Source organism: Phytophthora parasitica (genome assembly GCF_000247585.1).
Source record: "Phytophthora parasitica INRA-310 unplaced genomic scaffold supercont2.43, whole genome shotgun sequence".
Taxonomy (NCBI): Eukaryota; Oomycota; class Peronosporomycetes; order Peronosporales; family Peronosporaceae; genus Phytophthora; species Phytophthora nicotianae.
The window spans coordinates 269326-290565 of record NW_008649029.1 but is presented as its reverse complement, the minus strand read 5'-3'; the positions used below and the strand labels follow the sequence as shown (position 1 = coordinate 290565).

Sequence of the window (21240 nt, the reverse complement as noted above, 5' to 3'; positions counted from 1 at the left end):
ACGACACGGCGGAGGCAGCGAGCACCAGCAGCACGGACGACGAGAACCAGCAGCACGAAGGACGAGCAGTAGCAGCACGACACGGCGGAGGCAGCAGGCACCAGCAGCACGGTGGATTGGGGGGGGGGGGCAACTGGACGGAGAAATTTTGAGAATGCAGACCCTTCATATCTGTTTAAATTCTGTTAGCATATTTGAAAGGACAGTACGATGGGCGATTATTACCTGCCCTTCTCTTGCCTGAGTGCCCTGAGGACGATTTGGGTGTTACATGTCTTTTTTGTGAGTGTTTGTAGGATTTCCTCGGTTTTCTGGATCCCTCAAGCGTGACGAATTTCGATACATCTTTTCGGGACTATTCGTACAGTTTACAAAGGTACAGGTCGGAAAGATTTGATGCAATAAGAAAGGAGAATAACGCGCTGATGTCCTCACAGTCGACAGGAAAGGAAGGAGAGAACAACGCAAACAGGAGATAAATATGCTACTTCGTGTCCACCTACGGAGATCGCATTATATACTCCGGGAAACCTATCAGTTCATTCGCGTGTGCCTACTATAAAGCATGTAGTGGTTGAGTTAATGTGGCATCGAATACTCGATTGATTGTTGCAGCGACTTGTTAATGGTTTTACAGCGTTTGGAAACCTTTGAGAACCACCACGTTGCCTTCATCGGTGAAGTGCGTGATATGGGGATGATCAAGCACAAGATGGGCCTTCAGTTCTGCTACAGAACAACACTAACCAACTTTTACCCGTGGCGACAAGCATCTATACTAGAAAGGAAGCGAGATGTCCGCCCGAAACACTCTCATTGATACGTCTCCAGCTGACTCTAGCTATGGTAGCATTGTTGATAGCCATCATACAGTTGCACATTGCTGTAAATAAAAGATAAGCATCCTAAATAATAATAATAATAAATTATATGTTTCGAATTTAACCAACCTGCGACTCTTGATCTATATTAAGTGTGCCATGCTCGAAATTTCAGAGCTTCTTCGTGCGAAGCACGACTCATTATACTAATTACTTTCATTTTACCTATATCTGTTATTGTGCCTTTCTGTCTTTTGCCGTGGCTACATCGGACTTTCGTCGGACTCTTTTCAAACGACAAATCGCACTGCTGCGAAATCTAAAATTTAACCCAAACCTACAGATGTGTCGTACATACAAGGCACGACTGGAGCCTTTCTACTGTGGCCCTGATCAACTTGTTTTTGTAGACGAGACCTCAAAGGATGGACGGTACGTTTCCTTTTAATTTTTTTATTTGCTGGTCCTAAAGTTGAGGTTACACAAAGTGTTATGGTGTGCTCTAGATCTGTTCTACGTCGTTTTGGTTCGTCCGTTCGAAACACGCCGGCAACAGTGTCTGTACCTTTCAATCGTGGCAAGCGTGTTTCCGTTCTTGCTGCAATGGATGTGAAAGGCTTTTTTGCGTGGGGAAATGTGGAGTGGAATTTCACAATTTTCAAGGAACAGATTTTTCCCTATCTCAACCCATGGCCACTACCGCGCTCTATAGTGGTCATGGATAACGCTAAAATTCATATGTACGAAGAGCTGCAAAATTTAGTGCACGCCGCAGTAGCTCTGCTATTTTTTCTGCCGCCGTACTCGCCGGACTTGAACCCAATAGAAGTGGGTTTCTCCCTACTCAAGCGCTGGATTCAACGCCATGCCAATATGGCTTTCCAAGAAGACCCACTAGCCGTTCTCAAGGTTGCGATGTACCAGTGTACACACCAAAAGGATTTGGTACTCATGACGTTCTTGTGGCACGCTTTCCTTTGCTCGCTTGGTAAGAACCTTTCTTGTCAGGCTCAGGTCGAACCTTAGGGCTCGGCAAATAGTAGAGTCCGACAAATTAGCTGTGTCTTTGAATCGCGCCTTGATATCGCTTCGTAGCTCCTCGAAATAGAAGCAAGGGTGCAAACTTACATATTCTCGAACGTAGTTACACACGACCGGAGGCCAACGCGACGAACGAGCGGCAGGTTCAGCCTCCATCACATTTCCAGTCGTCTTGAATAGCTGGTACCACCTGCTGAGACTACGAGTTGACACCCCCAACACGGTAGATACAGTAGTAATTTCAATTCCGTACACGTACATAAGAACTATTCCTCTCCATCGGAGATCAATGGAGTACATCCCTGAACAAAAGTACTACTAAACTCCGAATGGCGGAAAAAATGTCGCCATTCGGAGCTCAAACTCCTACGAAAGTCTCTCGAATGAGTGGTTTAGGCAAAACTTGTATGTTAGTAATACGGCTCAGCTATTGGCTGAATGGTAGGTCAGATTAAGCTAAACAAAGCATTAGTTTGATAAACTTAGATAAACTAACGTACCAGCCCTATACACTACAAAAAACATACTTTTTCAACTCCGATCAGCCAAACAAAAGAAAGCACAATACTACATATGACAAAAAGGGTGATTATGGGATTATCGTTTTAATATAGACCAATCAGCGCTCAACTAATCGGAGCCGCATACATGTGTGCAGACCTGAGAAAATAACTTTCTTAGCTTTACGAAGAGAATGAGCTTCTTGCTCGACGATATCGACCCAAGCGTTATGGAGGCGGCGCTGTCCCTCGTGGACGAGTTCGCAGGCGATGCGTTAAGCGCTCGAGACCAATTCACAGCGTCCACCAGGCAGACATCACAGGAAGACTGCGTTCAAGCCCAGTTGGCGCGGCGCAACCAAGTCAACGAGAGGAAGAAAATGTTACGTGCTGCGGGCGTCTACGGCAACTCGAACCACGTACGCAATAACCGCCGCATTGAAATCGCCTACCTTAAAGAGCAACTGGAAAAATTACAGATCGATCTGGAGATCCTCAAGAAGCAGAAGGGCGAGGACAAGACCAGAACGCGAACGAGAGCTGCTAGAGCAACGCCTTCGCCACGACAAGCCTCACCTCCTCAACAACCAACGGCTCCGGCCATAGTAGCGACGAACACCCCGACCATGACGACGGTGTGGGAGAACATAGCGGACAGCCAACGACGACGACGGAAGAAGGCCGAGTGTGAGAACATTCGCCTAAAGATGGTCATCGAGCACCAACAGAAGGTGGCCGACAATCTGCGCAACTTGATTCAAAAGCGCGCGAGTCAACTAGGAGCCGAGTGCTCTTTCTTCACAGATGTGAACTACACGAACCACCATGTACTGGACTTGCAAGGTGACGTGGGCGAGTTCCAGAGTTTGTTCCGCCACTTGGATAATGCGTATCAAGAGCTGGACGCCGTGTTTGCAGCAAACGGTCTGAACAACATGGTGGTGACTCGAAGTGATGTTCAAGTACGAGACTGCGCGGGCGGCAAGTACGTTGAGTTGTTATTCAACAAGGTGTTACCATTCAACCTGCAGGACGCGAGACAAGCTACATGGGAACATTTCCGCGGATCCGAGAAGCACATGGGCAATGGCAGTGTGTACGAGAAGACAGCAGAGGTGCGTGTGGCATCATTGACAGGCGTTTGCTGTTTTTAGGTTAACAGTGATGCTATGCTGTGTAGGATGTCAACGTGCCCTACACGATTCTCGAAGACTTCACGAAGGAGATGCACTCTAACAGTGCTCGGGCAGATGCAAGCATGAAACAAGTCGTTAGGCGTCATGTTGAACCCAACCGTGATGTTATTATCGCAGTCGTGAGTGTTAACCCGGCCGAATTGAAAAACAAAAGGCTTGGCGGATTAAAATACCAAGTTCGAAGCTACGCGGTGACCAAGTGGTCTGCTGCATCGACACCAGAGCGCGAGGTATCACAACTGCAGTGCTGTTCGCTCATTTCATTCGACGAGGAGACAGTGGCGAAACTCGGGTCTGATGCCATCCGAGCACTTACCAATTTCCTAATCGTCAGCTTAGCCGCAAAGATGCAAGGGCACCAAGATTGCATCGAGAACGCCCTCATGGATCATGCGCTCCTGACACAACAAGTGCCATAAATTGCGCAGGGATAAAAAAAAACTTTTTTGAAGAAAAAAAAGTATTTTGTAGCGTGTAAAATAATAAGTTTTGGTATACTATTGTTGATGTAGAAAGTGTCATGTGATGAGTCATCGGAAAGTTTTACCCGAGCAATGCCAACGCCACTGTTTCATCCGTGATGCAAAGAATGTCTGCTTTTGCATCACTAATGACATTGTTGATATTGACTCGGGCAAGGCTTGCCATCCAATATCAGTAGGTTTACCAGCACTAGCGGAGAGACAATACAAGATGGGTACTGACTGTTGTCTGGCCATAGGATAGTGCTGTCGATTTCGCAAACAGTTGGTACAGTATTTGCAACCATGACATTCTCTCTAGAGGACGAGGACGACCGAGCCTTCCAGGCGGCGCTGTCCTTCGCGGGAGAGTGCGTGCTCGATGGCGACGACTTGGAAGACGTTGCAGCGTCGAGGACTACCGCTTTGATGCAGCACGACGACGAATGGGCCGCGGAGTCCTGCGGTTTAAGGCCACGTTTTAACAACCCAGACATCGAGACTGTCTTCGGATCCTTCAATATGGCACCGACGGTAGCCGCTCATCCGACAAAGACTCCAGCTTCGAATCGGAGACGACGAATCGAGGTCAATGAGCGCAAAAAGCTGTTGCGCAAGGCTGGCATTTACGGAGACGACAACTGGATGAGTAAAGACAGTAGACTCGAGATCGCGTATCTCCGCGAGAGGATTGAGAAACTTAACCTCGACTTGCAAGTGCTGCAGACCCGAAAGGGCAGACAACGAACAATTCAAACGATAGCACAGAATGCTACAGATACGATGGACTTGGGATCGCAGATTCCGAAGGTGTGGGAGGAGATCGCTAGTCGACAGCAACGTCGACTGAAGGCAACAGAGCGCGAAAACACCCGCTTAAAACTCGCAGTACAGCACCAGCGAAATGTAGCAAACTGTATGACCAACCTGGTACAGAAGCGAGCTACTCATCTGGTACGTACCCCAACTCTCTAGAGCTAAACTTCTCTTGTACTAACTTGCTAGGGGTTATGTTGCAGACGAGTGACTGCTCTACCTTTATGGATTTTGCCTTCTCCAACCAGCACATTGTCTGTATGTTGAGTTCTCGTAGTGGTGGTGCAAGAGACTTCCCACTCTTGTTCCGTCATCTTGAAACCGCTCGCCAAGAAGTGGACGCTGTGTTTGCCTCTAATGGTCTGGCCAACATGGTGCTCACTCCCAGCGACGTTCATATTCGCGAAGGGGTCGATGGCAAATACCTCGAGGCCTTTTCAAATAAGGTGCTACCATTCGGGTTACGTGCTGCAACAGAGGCTACGTGGGACCATTTCAAGGGGTCCGAAAAACATCTTGGTAATGGCAATATCTACGAAAAGACAGCAAAGGTGCGTAGCTCGTGCTATTCTGTCGTAGTTTTGCTTTGCTCAACGATATTTTGTTGTCAACAGAGTCTCGATGACCCGTACACGATCGTCGAGGAGTTCACGAAGGAGATGCACTCGAAGCACGCTCGAGCAGATATCAGGGCGCAGCAGATTGTCCGCCGGTATGTGGAGCCTGACCGCGACATTGTGATCTGGGTCTCTATTGCCGAGCCTGCAGAGATTAAGCATAAAATATTGCGTGGACTCACTTACCATCTTCGGGGCTATGCAATGACCAAACGGTCTCCAGCTTCAACACCCGATAATGAGATTTCACAGCTGCAGTGTGTATCATTGATCTCTCTCAAGCCAGAAGCTGAGACGGTATATGGTTCCGAGACCGTGCGCGCAGTCACCAACTTCCTTATCGTTAATGCAGCTCAGAAGATGCAGGCTCACCAAGACCGCATCGAGAATGCCCTCGTTGACAAACAACTACAGCGTCGCGGTATTATCACGACGTAGACTCATGGACTTAACGTAATATAAGGCGTTTATTCGGCAGTGAAGATGCTGCACTCCGATACCAGTACAAAAAATTACAAGATACGACTGAAGCTACTTGGGACAACTTGAAAGGCGTGGAAAAGCATAAGGGCAGCAACTTGTACCAAGAGGCAGCAAAAGTGAGGAGCGTTTTGTCGGCAAGGTCTTAGTATGTTGGATTTCTAACATGTGGTTTCGATTGTCAGAACTTTGAAACGCCTTACACAATCATCGACGCTTTTCTAACGGAGTATTCTCCAGCAGTTCTCGCGCAAACGCAAAAGTGAAACAAGTGGCGCGACGTTATCTCAAGCCTGGCCGCGATATCGTGGTCTGGGTCCTCATTGCGCATCAGCTCAGGTTAAACACAAACGTCTTCATGGGCTAAGCTATAACTTCCGAGGATACTGCATTACGAGACAGTCACCATCATCAACTCCAGGGAACGAGCTGACGCTGTACTCACTGACCAAGACGAGAAGGCCAAGTACAGCACTGAATATGTTCAAACACTCACCAATCCTCTTCGTCCACGCAGCAAAGAACACCCTCACGCATTGTGAACACATTGACAACACACTCGGATTTCAACCTCTAAGAAGGATCGAGGCGAAATGCTAAACATGCAGGTTGTTCAGTTGGTGATGGTACTTGTATCAGTCCCGTGAGACGGTCCATTATTGTGCAAAATCGAAGAAAGACCCTAAACTAAACTTTAGACTAAACTCTTGCCATGCCCTTCCTTCTGGAGAGCGACGATCAGGCCTTAGAGGCGGCGTTGTCCTTCGTGGAAGAGTTCAATCGCAATGGTATAGGGGCCGACGGGCTTCTCACCGTGGATACGGGAACACTTGCGCGGCAGACCGTCCATTCGGCTCGAAGCCACGCGGCAGCTGATGAATCTTTGACCAAGAGAGCGAAGGTCAATGCGAAGAAGAAGCTGCTGCGCCAAGCTGGTATCTACAGTGACCCGAACAAAGCGCGCAACGAACGAACGCGAGAGATCGCATTTCTGCGAGAGCAGATTGAAAAGCTACAGATTGATCTACAGCTTCTGCAGAGCCGACAACCTAATGGTCCAACTAGAATGAACCAACCCAATGCAGTGGCTTTGTTCGCGACACACGCCAACTCGCAGATCTCGTGTATGTGGAAGGAGCAAGCAGTTAGACAGCATCGTCGTCGTGAACAAGCCGAGCGGGGTAATGTCCGTCTTAGACTCGCGGTCGAGCGCCAGCGGAAGGTGGCAAACAGCCTGAAAAGCTTGATGAAGAAGCGATCAACTCAATTGGTAATGCGTCCAGCCTTTGGTCGTATGGTGTTCATTATGTCTCTGATTTTAACTTGTGTTGATATGCAGACGAATGAATATGCGTCGCTGATGAACTTGTGCTCTCCGCAAAACAATATCGTCGACGTACGGGACTTCTGTGGCGATATTAGAGACTTTCGAGGGTTGTTTAAGCGTGTCGACGATGCCTACAGACACGTGGATGCAGTATTTCAGTCCAATGGTTTGGCTAGGTCGACAATTTCCCCGAATGACGTGCACATGCGCGAAGGCGTAGATGGCAAGTTTCTCGAGTTCTCCTCCTACAAGATTTTGCCCTACGAGATGCGGGCTGCTACTGAAGCTGTGTGGGAACATTTCAAAGGAGTTGAGAAGCATTTGGGCGTTGGTAGCATCTACAGCAAGGCAGCAAAGGTACGATCCGGATAGTTGAAAGCAAGCGTGTTACTCTAACGCATGATGTTGCGAGAGCAGAATCTCGATGAACCATACACGATCATCGAGGATTTTTCGATAGAAATCTACTCCAACAGTTCTCGTGCGGACTACAAGACGAAGCAAGTGGTTCGACGCTATGTGGAGGAAGACCGAGACATCGTCATCTGGGTTTCGCACGCCACACCCGTCGAAGTCAAGCACAAGTTGCTCAGTGGTTTATCCTACAACTTCCTCGGCTATGCCATTACAAAGCGAGCACCTTCTTCGACTGTGGAGCACGAGCTAATCCAGCTTCAATTGTGCTCGCGGATCTCTCTGGACCAAGATAATGCCAAGACGTACAATCCTGATAGTGCTCGAACGCTTGCCAACTTTCTCATCGTTCACGCGGCAAAAAACATAGTAGCTCATCGCGAAAGTATCGAGAACAATCTAGCCGACCGCGTACTCAGACGGCGGTTGCAGTGATAATTCTCAATCCGAAGCCTCTGTATCCACACATCCGTTTACCATTCGCTCGACTTGAGATGGGCAACTTGCACTTGTGCCCCGTTTATTTGATCATCAAACCCGCAGACCTCCAGCATGGCGATTCCTCGCGACGATGACACCTTCGAAGCGGCGCTATCTCTACTCGACGACTGTGTCTTCGGCGAAGCAGGTGATGACAGCCTTCCTAGCCTGTACGCTGACTCACCACCCACGCGAGAACGAGCCAAGTCCTCCAATACAGCAGACAAGCCGCGTCGACAAGCAGAATACAACGAGAAGAGGAGGCTGCTCCGTAAGGCGGGTGTGTATGGTGACCCAAATCGAGCGCGCAATGCTCGTAAGAAAGAAGCTGCTGACCTCCGCGAGCTAGTGGAGAGGCTTCACCTGGATCTGAAAGTCTTGCGCAGTCGACATATCTCTGTAACACATCAACAGAGTTCACGTGCGGTGGTCTCCACTCCAGGTATACCCAACAAGTGGCAGGAGATTGCACGTATACAACGTCGTCGCCGCAATGAGGCAGAACACTACAACATCCGCTTAAAACACGCGCTGGGTAGTCAGCAGGAGGTGGCGAACAAGTTGTTTGGGCTACTGCGCAAGCGAGCAACTCAACTGGCGAATGAATACTCGTCCCTGATGAACTTGGTTTGTGCCAAGAACTACATGGTCGATGTATTGGACTTCCGCGGTGACACTGGAACATTTCAGGAGCTGCTGTGTCGGCTGGACGTTGCGTACCGAGCTCTTGACACGGTCTTCACTGCAAATGGACTCAGTAACCTGACTGCCACTCCTTGTGATATTCATATTCGCGAAGGTGTCGAAGGCAAATATCTCGAGTTCTTCTCCTATAAAGTTTTGCCTTTCGATGTTCGCGAAACAACCGACGCTGCATGGAACCATTTCAAAGGCGTCGAGAAACACCTAGGCAACGGCAGTATATACAAGAAAGCGGAAAAGGTAACAATAGGATAACTAGTGTCGTCGTGGGGTCTAATTTGTATTGATGCGATTGGAACAGGATCTTGACGAGCCATACACCATTGTAGCAGACTTCACGAAGGAAGTCTACTCCAACGATGCTCGAGCTGACATCAAGGTGAAGCAAATTGTACGCCGTTTTGTTGAACCCGGCCGCGATATCGTGCTTTGGGTCGCTCGTGCAAAGCCAGCTGAGATCAAGCACAAAATGCTGCGTGGTTTGACGTACCGCTCGCGAGGGTACGCAGTAACACAGCGATTCCCAGATTCGCCACCTGACCGAGACTTATCAGTGCTCAAGCAGTGTTCTCGGATTTCGCTCGACCACGAAGTTGATACGAGATACAGTCCCGAAGACGTTCGTACGCTCACAACCTTTCTCATTGCGAACGCGGCGCAAAACATGCGGGTTCACCGCCAGCTCATCGAGAACGCGCTGATCGAACGAGGCCGAACAAACTGGTCGTTGTGACGAAAGGTAATTAGGCTGAAGGGCACCATACATGACTTTACGCTCTGTACGTTCTCAAGAAAGTCCAGACTTCAGAACATCCTGGTTCAGCACAACCTCCCTAGTAGAAAATAATACCTCTACCTGCATACAGGTACTCGTAGTAAGCCATTGGATCTGATTGCTTTTATTCATTAAATCAGCGGACACACATTGATCCAGTGATTTGCGTAATGCAAACTCATCGTTATCCCTTGGCTGCGAAAAACATGCCATTCTTCTTAGTTCGTCATTTCACCCAAACGCGACTGGTACCAAGAGAAGGTAATGGTACTTCACCAAGATTATGATGACGAACCACAAGCGTTCAAGGCAACGCTTTCCTTTGTTGAGGCATTCCGACTTGGAGAGACAGAAGATGAAGCTGAAGAGCAATCGTTGCTTGATGACCAACACAAGTTGGAAGCGAAGCCATTGTGCACTGAAATCACGCCCAATAAGACGCAAACTCGAGGTCGCTCTGAGCGATAAACGCGAAGATTGTTGCGTCAACTCGACATCTATGGTGACTCGAACAGAGCACGAAACGAATGCACACGCGAAATCGCCTACCTGCGTGATCAAGTTACGGAGCTTCAGGTGGACCTGCAGGTTTTGTGATTAGTCGATGCTGCCCGAACAAACAGCAAGGGGTGGATAATGCCCCGTCGAAAATAAAAAAAAGCGCGTGGCAGCAGGAAGCGTTACAACAACGGCGTCGTCTTGAGAGGGCAGAGTGTGAGAGCATTTACTTGAAATTGGCCGTTGAACGGCAGCGGAAGGTGGCGATCCGCCTAAGCAATTTGATGAAGAAGCGAACAGCTCAACTGGTACAGAATGTGTGCTTAATGCGATAGCTTTTAGAGCTAACGCTTTGCATGATTCTATTGATATTTCCGTAGGCAAACGAGTGCGTATCACTGATGACTATGAAGCGTGACGCTTGGAATGACGGTGATAGCACCACTAACACACTGTAGACTGCAGGTTTGAGCTATCGAACGGTGGCTCAATGTCATGTTAAGGCTGGAACGACTGTAGGAAAGATACTAAACAGCGGAACGCTGACAAAGTAACATTGTTGCCGTGACACCAAGCCTGAATATTTAGCCCTGGAAACCACTACATTTTTTAAAAGCTTTTACGTCACACACCACTGAGTACCTATGCATCCCAAGCATTTTCGACAGTAGTGTTCCTGCTTGAGTCACCATTCTTGATGATCATCCGGGATGAGACATCGTGTGCAAAGTCGAGTCTGCCAGCAGGTCCGCTCATTTGCTCGTTCATCTGTTGTAGCGCAATACTCAAGTCCGGTGCCAAGCATGGCGTTTCTTTTAGAAGACGACGATGGCCAGACGTTCGAGGCGGCACTGTCCTTCATCGACGACTTCGAGCGGCAGGATGATACTCCTCTCGATGCGCCATCGAAGTCTTACAACGTCCAGCCCACTCGGCCCCAAAAACGAGTACTTTCGAGTGAGGAGAAGATGAGACGACGAGCCGAGATAAACGAAAGAAAGCGGTTGCTTCGAAAAGCTGGAGTATATGGAGATCCGAATCGCGCCCGCAGCGCTCGAACGATGGAGATTACGTTCCTCCGAGAGCAGTTTCAGAAGCTCCAACTCGACCTGCAGACGCTGCGGCATCAGAGACGCCAGGCAGCAGGAAATCAAAGGCGCGAAACACACCAATCGATAGTGCCGCTGATTCCAAGTATGTGGCAGAAACTAGCGAACCGACAACGACAGCGGCTAGAAGAAGCCGAGGAAAATAATGTCCGTCTGAAGGTGGCACTGGAACACCACCAGACATTGGCCAACGCCCTGTGTAGCTTGCTGAAGTCACGAGCGAACCAATTGGTAAAGCCGGAATTCTGGCTAGCTGGTTTGTGGAAATTGACCCCGCTAATATGTTGTACTGCGTTGACCCAGGCGAATGACTATTCATCCTTCGCAGACATGCGCTTTGTTAAACACCACGTCGTCCAAGCTCTGGAGTTTAGCAAAGATAATAGCGAATTCCACCCACTGCTTCACCAGCTCGATACTGCCTATCAGGTCATGGACAGCATATTCGCGTCGAATGGGTTGTCACACATGGACGCAACTTCAGGCGAAGTTCACATCCGCGAATGGATCAAAGGCAATCATCGATATTTGGAGTTCTTCAGCAACAATATTTTGCCATTTGAGTCGAACGCAGCGAAAGAAGCTACTTGGGCTTATTTCAAGGGAATCGAGAAGCACCTCGGTTACGGAAATCTGTACGACAAAGCAGCCAAGGTATGTTTCGGTGAGGGAAATTTGTTTTCGAGCGACATGAGGTGTAAGCTCACCCTGTTTCGCTGTGTAATGCTTGGTGAGAGCAGGGTCTTGATGATTCCTTTACTGTCGTGGAAGACTTGACCAAGGAGCTGTATTCTGGAAGTGCTAGAGCAGATATTCGAATCAAACAAGTCATTCGGCGCTATGTGGAAGACGAGCGAGATGCTGTGATACGGGTTTATCGCGCGGTGCCTGTTGAAATCAAGCACAAGCGGCTCAGTAGACTGACATATCACTTACAAGGTTACGCTGTTACCAAGCGAGCACTCTTTTCGACCCCGGAACGCGAGCTCTCAATTTTACAGCTGTGTACACTCGTCTCTTTTGATCAAGATGAAGTCGAGGCGGTGAGCGACCCCTTTAGTGTTCGCGCATTCACGGATTTTCTAGTCACACATACTGCGCAGAACACTCGGTCTCACTGCGAAATCATCGAAAATGCGTTAGCTGATCGGGCTCTAGCGAACTATTTGCAATAAGCGAACCTGCAAATTTACCCACTAAATCAACTTTTGATATTCAGCACTATCTCAAGAGTAATGATTTCAAAAAAGTATTGAGATTCTCAATACTTTTTTTTATCATTACTTTTAGAAGTGTCTAAAAGTCAGAAATATATATTTTTTGAAAAATTCGCAATTATAATACATTACTTCAAAAAAATATATAATATAGTAATGTCAGACGAACCCTGACTACTTTTTAGTGTTACTTCCAGCAAAAAAAGTACTATCATACTTCAACTTGAAGCAAAAAAAAGTACTTTGTATCGAAATAGTGCAATTGGTTTGACGGACTTTTTCGATACACAGTACTTTTCTGTAACTTCAGCTTGTTTCTCAATTATTGATGCAGTAATCAACATTATTTCCTATTTAACAATCCCTTCATTTTTCGTTATGAGCTTCCTACTCGACGACGAAGATGCTACCTTTAAGGCCGCGTTGTCCTTCGTGGACGACTTCATGTTCGACGAAGATAATACTGTAGACTTGCTGGATAATAAGCAACTCCGGGAGGATGGCGAGGCAACGCATCAGTGCTCCGAGTTCGTGCTGGACGCGGATGAACGCAAGCGGAGGCGTCGAGTGCAGCTGAACAGGAGGAAGAGATTGTTGCGTAAAGCGGGCATTTACGCCGATCCGAATCGAGCGCGCAACGAGCGCAAGCAGGAAATGATTCGCTTGCGTACTCAGCTCGAGAGGCTTCAATTGGATGCTCAGGTGTTACGAAGCCGAGAAACTAAAAGACCACAGAATGCTACAACTTCACAAAACTTGGCGAGCTTGTCGTCGAAGATTCCTGCTGTGTGGCAGGAGCTAGCCACACGGCAGAGGCGCCGTCGCGAAAAGGCAGAGCGAGAGAATATCCGCTTGAAACTTGCTGTGGAACGTCAACAACAACTAGCGCTAAGCCTTGGCGAATTGGTGCAACGACGAGCACTAAAAGTGGTAAACTTTGGTTTTGTTGTTATTGGTTGGTGGTATTCGATCGCTAACTCTTGCTTTGTGTGGTTACAGACGCAGGAATGCGCAGTTTTGACGAAACAGTCATACTTAACGCATCATGTCGTGAACGTACTGAATATTGATGGCGACATGGAAGATTTCCGCGTCCTCTTCCGACATCTTGAGATTGCATATCGGGGTTTGGACGCGGTTTTTGCCACCAACGGACTTGCAAATTTGGAGATTTCTCCTGGTGACGTGCACTTGCGGGAAGGCTTTGGTGGGAGGTTGCTAGAGTGCTTTAGTCACAAGACGCTGCCATTCGAGTGGCGTGCAACAACTGAGGCGACATGGGAGCACTTTAAAGGCATTGAGAAGCATTTCGGGAATGGGAGTCTCTACACAAAGGCAGCGAAGGTGAATTTAAATCCTTTACACCGATTCAACCGTACACTGTAGATTTGCTAAGTTTCGGGTAAATTGTTGAACAGGACCTGGACGAGCCATACCGGTACACGATCGTCGAGAACTTCACGAAGGAGTTGCATTCCAACAATTCTCGTGCTGATATCACGGTAAAGCAAGTGGTGCGGCGCTATGTGGAACGAGACCGCAATATCATTATCTGGGTATCGTTCGTAGCACCTGCACAGATCAAACACAAGATGCTTCGCGGGTTAGCCTATAATCTACGAGGCTACGCAGTCACCAAGCGCTCGCCCCAGGTGAGACCCGGGCAGGAGCTGTCGGTGCTTCAGCAGTGCTCGCTTATTTCTCTTAACCAAGATGTCGACGCGAGGTGCCAACCGAGTAATCTCCAAAAGCTCGCCAACTTCCTGATAGTGAACACAGCTCAGAACATTCGAGCGCATCGCGAGCGCATCGAAAATGCGTTGGTCGATCAAGCCGTAGCCCGTCGAATGGAATAAATAAATAGGCCTGCCTCAAAGTTTAGCGCTGCCCGGCTCAAAAAATTTAGCGTCACATACTAAAGTTTAGTTTTCGTATTTTTACTTATCCAAGGAACGCATGGCATTCCTTCAGGACGACGACGACGCCTTCGAGGCTGCGTTATCGTTCCTAGACGATTTTGTACCCAGCACAGGGGTAGCTGAAGATACGCTATACACTTCTAGCCATGAAGACGCATCACTCCAGATACTTCATGACGTTCAGAATTTATCCAAATGCAACCAGCATGCGCCGCCAGGGAGGCAGCAATTAACTGAAGAACAAAAGAAGAAGCGGAGAGCGGAATTCAACGAGAGGAGGAGGCTGCTACGCAAAGCTGGTATTTATGGCAATGCGAACAGGGCACGCAACGAGCGGGCGAGGGAGATTGCGTATCTTCGGGAGCAAATGGAGAGGCTACTGATCGACCTGCAGATTCGACAGACTCGACACACTGGCAAGCCGTGCAATGAGGCGAGAGCAAGCGAGTTGGACAAGAGCTCGGAGTCGCAGATAGCAATCCTGTGGCAGGAGCTGGCAGCTCAGCAGCGACGTCGCCGTGAAGAGGCAGAGCGAGACAATGTGCTGCTGAGACTCGCTATTGAACGCCAGCGGAAGGTGGCGAATACACTTCAAAGCCAAATGAAGAGGAGAGCTACGCAGTTGGTAAGGCAATTACTGTCACGTGGTGGGATATAACGATACCACTAACGCATTTGTACTCGATATTGTGCTGCAGACAAACGAATGCGCATCTCTGATTACAGCTGCGCGCTCTAGGCAGCACAAATTCAACGTATTAGACTTTCGCGGGGACATGGAGAGCTTCAGAGGGCTCTTTCGACGTCTTGATGACGCGTACCACACGATCGACGCAGTGTTCATGGAGAATGGCTTGGCAGGCATGACCGTTCCTCCTGTTGATGTTCACGTATACGAACGCAGCGATGGTAAATCTGTTGAGTTTGTGAGCTACAAAGTGTTGCCGTTCGAAGTTTGTTCGACTGCAGAGGCGACATGGAAACACTTTAAAGGTATTGAGAAGCATCTAGCCAACGGAAGTCTCTACGAGAAGGCAGAGAAGGTGAGTGTCACTCATTTTACGGCAAGTGTAAGCTTGCTAACTTATTGCTTGCTTACAGGGTCTTGACGAGCCTTATACAATCATCGCCGACTTCAAGAAAGAAGTCGTTGCCAACAGTTCTCGGGCGGACATCAAAGTCAAGCAAGTCATCCGACGCTATGTCGAAGAAGACCGAGATATTGTGTTGTGGGTCTCCCGCGCCGTTCCGATCGAGATCAAACACAAAATTCTTCGTGGATTGACATATCATTTGCAAGGTTACGCTGTCACCAAGCGCTCGTCCGAGTCAACACCAGACCGAGAGGCGTCGGTACTCCAGTTCTGTTACGTAGTTTCTCTCGATCACCAAGCTGATCTGAGGACCAACCTCGCCGTCCTTATCAACTTCCTTGTCACAACCACAGCCCAAAACATCCGAGCACACCGGGAACTGATCGAGAATGCTTTGATCGACCGATCCCTACACATGTCCGCAATAAGCCAATAACCAGTTAGAATTCAGTCTTTATCACAACAATTGTAATCATGGCCTTCCTCCAGGAAGACGACGACGCGTTCGTGGCCGCGCTCTCCTTCCTGGACGAGTTCGCACCCGGTGTGACACCCCTTGAGGGCGCGGCTACCACGCGGATTAGTTCCTTATGCGGGCCTAATGAGTCGCTGGAGGACTCGACGGATTCTGCCGCTAGTTACACGACGAAGCCCAAGCCCAAGCGGACACGCCGTGTAGCGAAAACACAGGAGACGGAGGAAGAGAAGAAGCGACACAAGGCGGCGCTCAATGAGAAGAGGAAGTTGCTGCGTAAGGCTGGTGTCTATGGCGACGCCAACCGCGCGCGTAATGAGCGCTCGAGGGAGATCGCTTACTTACGGGATCAAATGGAGAAGCTGCAGCTTGATCTACGCTTGTTGCAGACTCAACGAGCTAAGGAGAAGAGCGAGAAGAAAGTGGAGAAGGAGACTGCGTTGGTGCGAAAGAAATCGACGCAGATTACTACGATGTGGCAGGGACTAGCAGAGCAACAGAAACGGCGTCGGGAGGAGGCCGAACGAGATAACGTGCTGTTAAAACTGGCCATTGAACGGCAGAAGAAGGTGGCGGACAATCTACGCGGTTTGATGCAAAGGAGAGCGACTCAACTGGTGAGCGACTAGCCTGTTGTTGTGGTGTTATGGTTCCACTGATATATCTTGTGTTTTATGACGTTGTAGACGAACGAGTGCTCCTCACTGATGACGCTTGCTCGCTCAAAACATCATCTTATTAACGTGCTGCCACTGCGGTGCGATCTTGGGGATTTTGAAGGGCTCTTCCAACAACTGGAGAATTCCTATCGAATGTTGGACGACGTCTTTATGGCGAATGGCTTAACTGGAATGACAACTTCCCCTATCGACGTCCACGTGCGTGAAGGCGTGTATGGCAACTACTTTGAGTTGTCGAGCTATAAAGTTCTACCGTTTGATGTGCGGACAACAGCAGAAGCCGCGTGGAACCACTTTAAAGGTGTCGAGAAGCATCTTGGCAACGGCAGTCTGTACGAGAAAGCGGAAAAGGTAGGCGCTTCCCATAGCTGGATAGAGTTTGAGTCGCCGCATTACACTCATGCTTCTTCGTTTACACTGCAGGGCCTGGACGATCCGTACACGCTCATTGCAGACTTGAAGAAGGAGATTTTCTCCAATAGCTCGCGAGCTGACATCCGCGTCAAGCAGGCCCTCCGCCGCTACATCGAAGAAGACCGCGATGTTATCGCCTGGACTTCGCGTGTAGTTCCCATCGAGATTAAGCACAAGTTGCTCCGTGGACTGACGTACAACTTGCGAGGCTACGCAATTACCAAGCGCTCTCCAGACTCCACCCCAGAGCGAGAGCTCTCGGTACTACAGATCTGCTACTTGGTTTCTCTTAACCAGGATATCGAGACTACGTATGGCCACGACGACGCCCGAACCATTACAGACTTTATGGTTGTCAGTCTTGGGCAGAATTTGCGAGGTCATCGAGAGTTCATCGAGAACGCTCTCGTTGACACCACTCTGAGAGCAGGCTAGGATTGTAATAAACCGAAGTACTTCGTAATAAAGGAAGCGAATAGAATTCGCAATAAAACATAGTCAGTGATCAGTCACTAGTGATACCCTGTTGCAGCATGAAATATTCCTGTTCGGGAGTGGAGCGTGATGAACGCTTGATCACCACTTGGCCACGGAGGTTGTATGTCAGTCCACGCAGAAGTTTATGCTTGATTTCCGTCGGTGTGAGGCGGGCAACCCAAATGATAATGTCGCGGTCGATTCGACGTAGCGTCGGACAACTTGCTTGACGTGGACGTCGGCCCGAGCAGTGTTCGAGTACAGCTCCTTGGTGAAGTTCTCCATGATCGTGTACGGCTGGTCGAGGTCCCACGAAGCACACAATATTAAAATACACGTGTATATCAGAGACCTAGGACCCTAGCTATACCTTTGCTGTCTTCTGGTACAACCCGCCATTGCCCATGATGTGTTTCTCCATTCCTTTCCAGTGGTCCCATGAGACTCTCTCGCACACTGAACGGTAGCTCTTTGTATGTGAAGAATTCCATGTACTTGCCGCCGATGTCTTCGCGTATATGAACGTCGATCGGTGAGATCGTCATGGTAGCCAGACCGTTGTTTATTAGCATCGTGTCTAATTCCAATGTGGCAGCGTCAAGATGTCGGGAAAGTGCGTGAAAGTCACCAATATTCCCACGAAAATCTAGGGCTCGATCGACGTAATGTCCTGAGTTTGCTGCATCCGTGAAAGCAGAATATTCTTTCGCCAATGGAAGCAAGAGGAATCCGTAATTCTAAGTAAACCATTTGGCGGCAGCACAGAGCACCAAAAGAGGTTTGCACGATACCAAATGAGTTGATCGCTTCCGTAGTAAGCTGCAAAGGTTGTCCGCCACTTTTTGCTGCTGCTCCACCACCAGTTTCAAGTGAATATTCTCGTGCTCCGCCTCCTGTCGTCGTCGTCGCTGATGCACCGCCATCTCTTGCCACACTTTTGGTATCAACGCCATAACACAGCCACTCTCTTCAGTATCCGCTGTTTTTTCATGCGAGCGTTCGGCCGCTCTGCTCTGTAAGGCCCTCAAGTCGAGCTGCAACTTCTGTAGCTGCTCCCGGAGGAATGCTATTTCTTTCTTTCGCTCATTACGTGACCGGTTCGGGTCGCCGTATACGCCAGTCTTGCGCAGAATTTCCCTCTCCTCGTTCAACGCCTTCTTGCGTCTCAACTTGCCATCACTAGACCATGACTCCGTTGGCGCTTTGGATGGCATAGTACAAGTCTTTGGCACGGGGTTGGCGAAAGAGCCAAAGCTTTTGCCCTTCGTCTGTGCTGCTTCGTGGTGGCCGCCAGGAGTACCAAAGTCTTCGGCCTTTGCCTCCTCAAATTCATATTCGTCCAGGAAGGTCAGCGCGGCTTCGAACGCATCGTCGTCGTCCAGCAATGCCATATTCACTTGCTCTCTCATCTATCTCGACCAAGAAGCTCGACTACGATACGACCCGTCAAGCCTGCAAGCACTCACAAACTTCCTGGCTATCCACGCAGCTCAAAACCAACGCGCGCATCGCGAACTCATCGAAAACACACTGCTTGATCGCTCAATAGCCCTGAGCCAAACCATAAAGTATTTTCACGTTTGATTTTTAATTTTGATCTGTTTTAGGAGGGAAAAGCACTGAAATTTTGATTCTGCAATATGTTCCGGTGATGTCCATAATCATTTTTTAACTTCCGCACCGTCATGGCCTTCCTGGAGGATGACGACGCCGTGCGCGCTTTCGAGGCGGCGCTATCGTTCGTGGAGCAGTACTCGATTGATACTTCAGTGTTTACAGCGTCCCCCTCCACAGCTGGTGCATCTAACACGGCCCTCGACGACATCGACCTCCTATCACCCAGCCTCACACCTCTTACGTCTGCTTTACCGACCAATTATGCGTCTCCTGGGGCTGGTAGCGACACGTCGATGACGTCTCCTTCTTCTTCCGCGTTTAAAATATCGAAAGAGCCTCCTGCAAAGCTTGAACTCGGTCTGCCGGCTGCAGGAACAGTCTCCACCAAAAGGAAGGGAGTTGGGAGAGGCAGAAAGAAGTCGACGGGTGGCCCCAAGAAGCCCGTGACGAGAGGTGACCCCAACCGGGCCAGAAATGAACGCAAGATTGAGTTGGCTTATCTTCGAGAAAAGGTGTCGCAGTTGGAACTGGAGCTGCGAGCGCTTAAACTCCATCCGAGGACGCAGGCGAGAGCCATCCGCCACGATGGCGACAAGAAGCTGACAGAGCCAATGAAGAAAGACACAGAATTAGATTCGGCTATGTCGGTATACGATCCAGTGCAGGTGCCGACGGTGTGGAAAGAGGTGGCGTGCCGCCAACGCAGGAGGAGAGAGAAGGCCGAGCGCGAGAACGTTCGTTTAAAGCTCATTTTGGAGAACCAGATCCGGATGGCTAGAGGTCTGGAGAGTTTGCTACAGAAGAGAGCAAAGCAGCAAGTGGTCGAGTGTTCCAGCTTGTCACAGACCAAAAAGTCCAAGTATTCTCAGGGACGGACGCTGGATTTCAGGGCGGACGTGAACGATTTTAAGGACTTGTTGGCGCATCTGGACAGAGCGTATCGTGAGGTGGACGTAGTGTTCGCTGCGAATGGTTTGGCCACTATGGAGACAACGCATCGTGATGCCAGGATGCGTGAGGGAGCCGACTGCATGTATCTTGACATTTTCGCTAACAAAGTCATGCCGTTTGGGATGCGTGCAACTGCACAAGCGGTGTGGGACCACTTTAAAGGAGCAGAGAAACATCGTGGCAACATGTACGAAGGAAAAGTGGCAAAGGTGAGAGCTACGGTGTTGCTAGTAGCTTTTAAGTTCTAACTGACGTTCGTTTATGACTATGCAAAGCACTTGGCGACGCCGGATACGCCCGATACAATCATTGAGGACTTTGCCAAGGAATTCTTTGCTGACAGTGCACGTGCCGATTTCCATGCGAAGCAAGTACTCCGTCGATATGTAGAGCAAGACCGGGAAATAGTGATCTGGGTAGCAAGTGTCGTCCCTCTTGAGTTCGACGACCAGCGCGTCAAGGGTCTTGGCTTCCGTCATCAAGGATATGCTGTCACCAAGCGAGCAAAGGCATCCAAACCAAACCGAGAGTTTTCACTTCTGCAGCTGTGCTCACTAGTGTCACCAGAGAAGGAGGACCACACAGTATACGACCCTGCAGCCGTACGTGCACTGACAGATTTCATGTTGGGGACCGTGGCAGGCAACATCACGGCGAGTCAGGAGCTTATCGAGAACGTTTTGATGGACCAAGCGGTAAAGCCCTAGAACCCACAGGGCATACACTTTGCCCTACAGCTCCGCGTCAGGCACGCGGCGATATCTATGTTGCACGTATACTAATCTCACATGGCAAGTCTTGCGCGTTTTAACTTGTGAGCGTTTGCTCCATCTCTTGTTTTTGTATGAATAACAGCCCAACGCAAATGATCAACATTCTTTTCGACATAAAGGTTCGTAATGTGTTAGAATTTGCCAGCATTAATGATCGATTTATGCGTGGAGTTCTACAACAGCTAGCCTACAAGCAAGATCAAATCTGTCACCCACCAGGTCGTTTAAGTATGTGAAGCGTACAAGATGCAGTATAGTATCATGAGTTGTGCAAGCGTGAACTTTTTGCACAACTCATGATACTATACTGCATCTTGGTATGTTCTCGCAACACTGGAGGTTATTCTCCTCACCCCAATCGGTAACCACGACGCCAGCAAATTGTA

At 49.1% G+C, this 21240-nt stretch overlaps 11 protein-coding genes across 14 annotated transcripts; 9 read left to right on the top strand and 2 right to left on the bottom strand.

Moving 5' to 3' along the window:
• Positions 1-2490: 2490 nt before the first annotated feature.
• Positions 2491-4069, top strand: PPTG_14495. Of its 2 annotated transcripts, XM_008911825.1 has the most exons (3): positions 2492-2781; positions 2842-3477; positions 3543-4066. In XM_008911825.1, exons 1-3 carry the CDS (start codon positions 2557-2559, stop codon positions 3975-3977), a joined length of 1296 nt encoding a protein of 431 aa, XP_008910073.1. In that variant the 5' UTR covers positions 2492-2556; the 3' UTR covers positions 3978-4066. The 2 variants fall into 2 exon arrangements, with proteins under 2 accessions (XP_008910072.1, XP_008910073.1); XM_008911824.1 differs by having other exon boundaries at positions 2491-3477; positions 3543-4069.
• A 24-nt stretch (positions 4070-4093) lies between these two features.
• PPTG_14494 (hypothetical protein) lies at positions 4094-5958 on the top strand. Its single transcript, XM_008911823.1, has 3 exons — positions 4094-4973; positions 5039-5386; positions 5450-5958. The coding sequence occupies exons 1-3, from the start codon at positions 4326-4328 to the stop codon at positions 5888-5890; spliced, it is 1437 nt and encodes a 478-aa protein (XP_008910071.1). The 5' UTR covers positions 4094-4325; the 3' UTR covers positions 5891-5958.
• Positions 5959-6644: 686 nt separating this feature from the next.
• PPTG_14493 (hypothetical protein) lies at positions 6645-8108 on the top strand (the record flags this gene model as incomplete). Its single annotated transcript, XM_008911822.1, has 3 exons — positions 6645-7202; positions 7272-7616; positions 7677-8108. The coding sequence occupies 3 exons, from the start codon at positions 6645-6647 to the stop codon at positions 8106-8108; spliced, it is 1335 nt and encodes a 444-aa protein (XP_008910070.1).
• A 117-nt stretch (positions 8109-8225) lies between these two features.
• Positions 8226-9588, top strand: PPTG_14492 (hypothetical protein; the record flags this gene model as incomplete). Its single annotated transcript, XM_008911821.1, has 2 exons — positions 8226-9095; positions 9157-9588. 2 exons carry the CDS (start codon positions 8226-8228, stop codon positions 9586-9588), a joined length of 1302 nt encoding a protein of 433 aa, XP_008910069.1.
• Positions 9589-10895: 1307 nt separating this feature from the next.
• On the top strand, positions 10896-12468 carry PPTG_14491 (hypothetical protein). Its single transcript, XM_008911820.1, has 3 exons — positions 10896-11468; positions 11541-11891; positions 11978-12468. The coding sequence occupies exons 1-3, from the start codon at positions 10932-10934 to the stop codon at positions 12410-12412; spliced, it is 1323 nt and encodes a 440-aa protein (XP_008910068.1). The 5' UTR covers positions 10896-10931; the 3' UTR covers positions 12413-12468.
• Positions 12469-12806: 338 nt separating this feature from the next.
• Positions 12807-14369, top strand: PPTG_14490. Of its 2 annotated transcripts, XM_008911818.1 has the most exons (3): positions 12807-13384; positions 13454-13798; positions 13873-14369. In XM_008911818.1, exons 1-3 carry the CDS (start codon positions 12833-12835, stop codon positions 14308-14310), a joined length of 1335 nt encoding a protein of 444 aa, XP_008910066.1. In that variant the 5' UTR covers positions 12807-12832; the 3' UTR covers positions 14311-14369. The 2 variants fall into 2 exon arrangements, with proteins under 2 accessions (XP_008910066.1, XP_008910067.1); XM_008911819.1 differs by having other exon boundaries at positions 13454-14369.
• Positions 14370-14410: 41 nt separating this feature from the next.
• On the top strand, positions 14411-15903 carry PPTG_14489 (hypothetical protein; the record flags this gene model as incomplete). Its single annotated transcript, XM_008911817.1, has 3 exons — positions 14411-14998; positions 15072-15416; positions 15475-15903. 3 exons carry the CDS (start codon positions 14411-14413, stop codon positions 15901-15903), a joined length of 1362 nt encoding a protein of 453 aa, XP_008910065.1.
• A 38-nt stretch (positions 15904-15941) lies between these two features.
• On the top strand, positions 15942-17471 carry PPTG_14488 (hypothetical protein; the record flags this gene model as incomplete). Its single annotated transcript, XM_008911816.1, has 3 exons — positions 15942-16559; positions 16629-16973; positions 17046-17471. The coding sequence occupies 3 exons, from the start codon at positions 15942-15944 to the stop codon at positions 17469-17471; spliced, it is 1389 nt and encodes a 462-aa protein (XP_008910064.1).
• Positions 17472-17541: 70 nt separating this feature from the next.
• On the bottom strand, positions 17542-18058 carry PPTG_14487 (hypothetical protein; the record flags this gene model as incomplete). Its single annotated transcript, XM_008911815.1, has 2 exons — positions 17542-17810; positions 17884-18058. 2 exons carry the CDS (start codon positions 18056-18058, stop codon positions 17542-17544), a joined length of 444 nt encoding a protein of 147 aa, XP_008910063.1.
• Positions 18059-18250: 192 nt separating this feature from the next.
• On the bottom strand, positions 18251-18922 carry PPTG_14486 (hypothetical protein; the record flags this gene model as incomplete). Its single annotated transcript, XM_008911814.1, has 1 exon — positions 18251-18922. One exon carries the CDS (start codon positions 18920-18922, stop codon positions 18251-18253), a length of 672 nt encoding a protein of 223 aa, XP_008910062.1.
• A 233-nt stretch (positions 18923-19155) lies between these two features.
• On the top strand, positions 19156-21090 carry PPTG_14485. 2 transcript variants are annotated; one of them, XM_008911812.1, is made up of 3 exons: positions 19156-20290; positions 20357-20973; positions 21041-21090. In XM_008911812.1, the coding sequence occupies exons 1-2, from the start codon at positions 19199-19201 to the stop codon at positions 20786-20788; spliced, it is 1524 nt and encodes a 507-aa protein (XP_008910060.1). In that variant the 5' UTR covers positions 19156-19198; the 3' UTR covers positions 20789-20973; positions 21041-21090. The 2 variants fall into 2 exon arrangements, with proteins under 2 accessions (XP_008910060.1, XP_008910061.1); XM_008911813.1 differs by lacking the exon at positions 21041-21090 and having other exon boundaries at positions 20357-20995.
• The last annotated feature ends 150 nt before the right edge of the window (positions 21091-21240 follow it).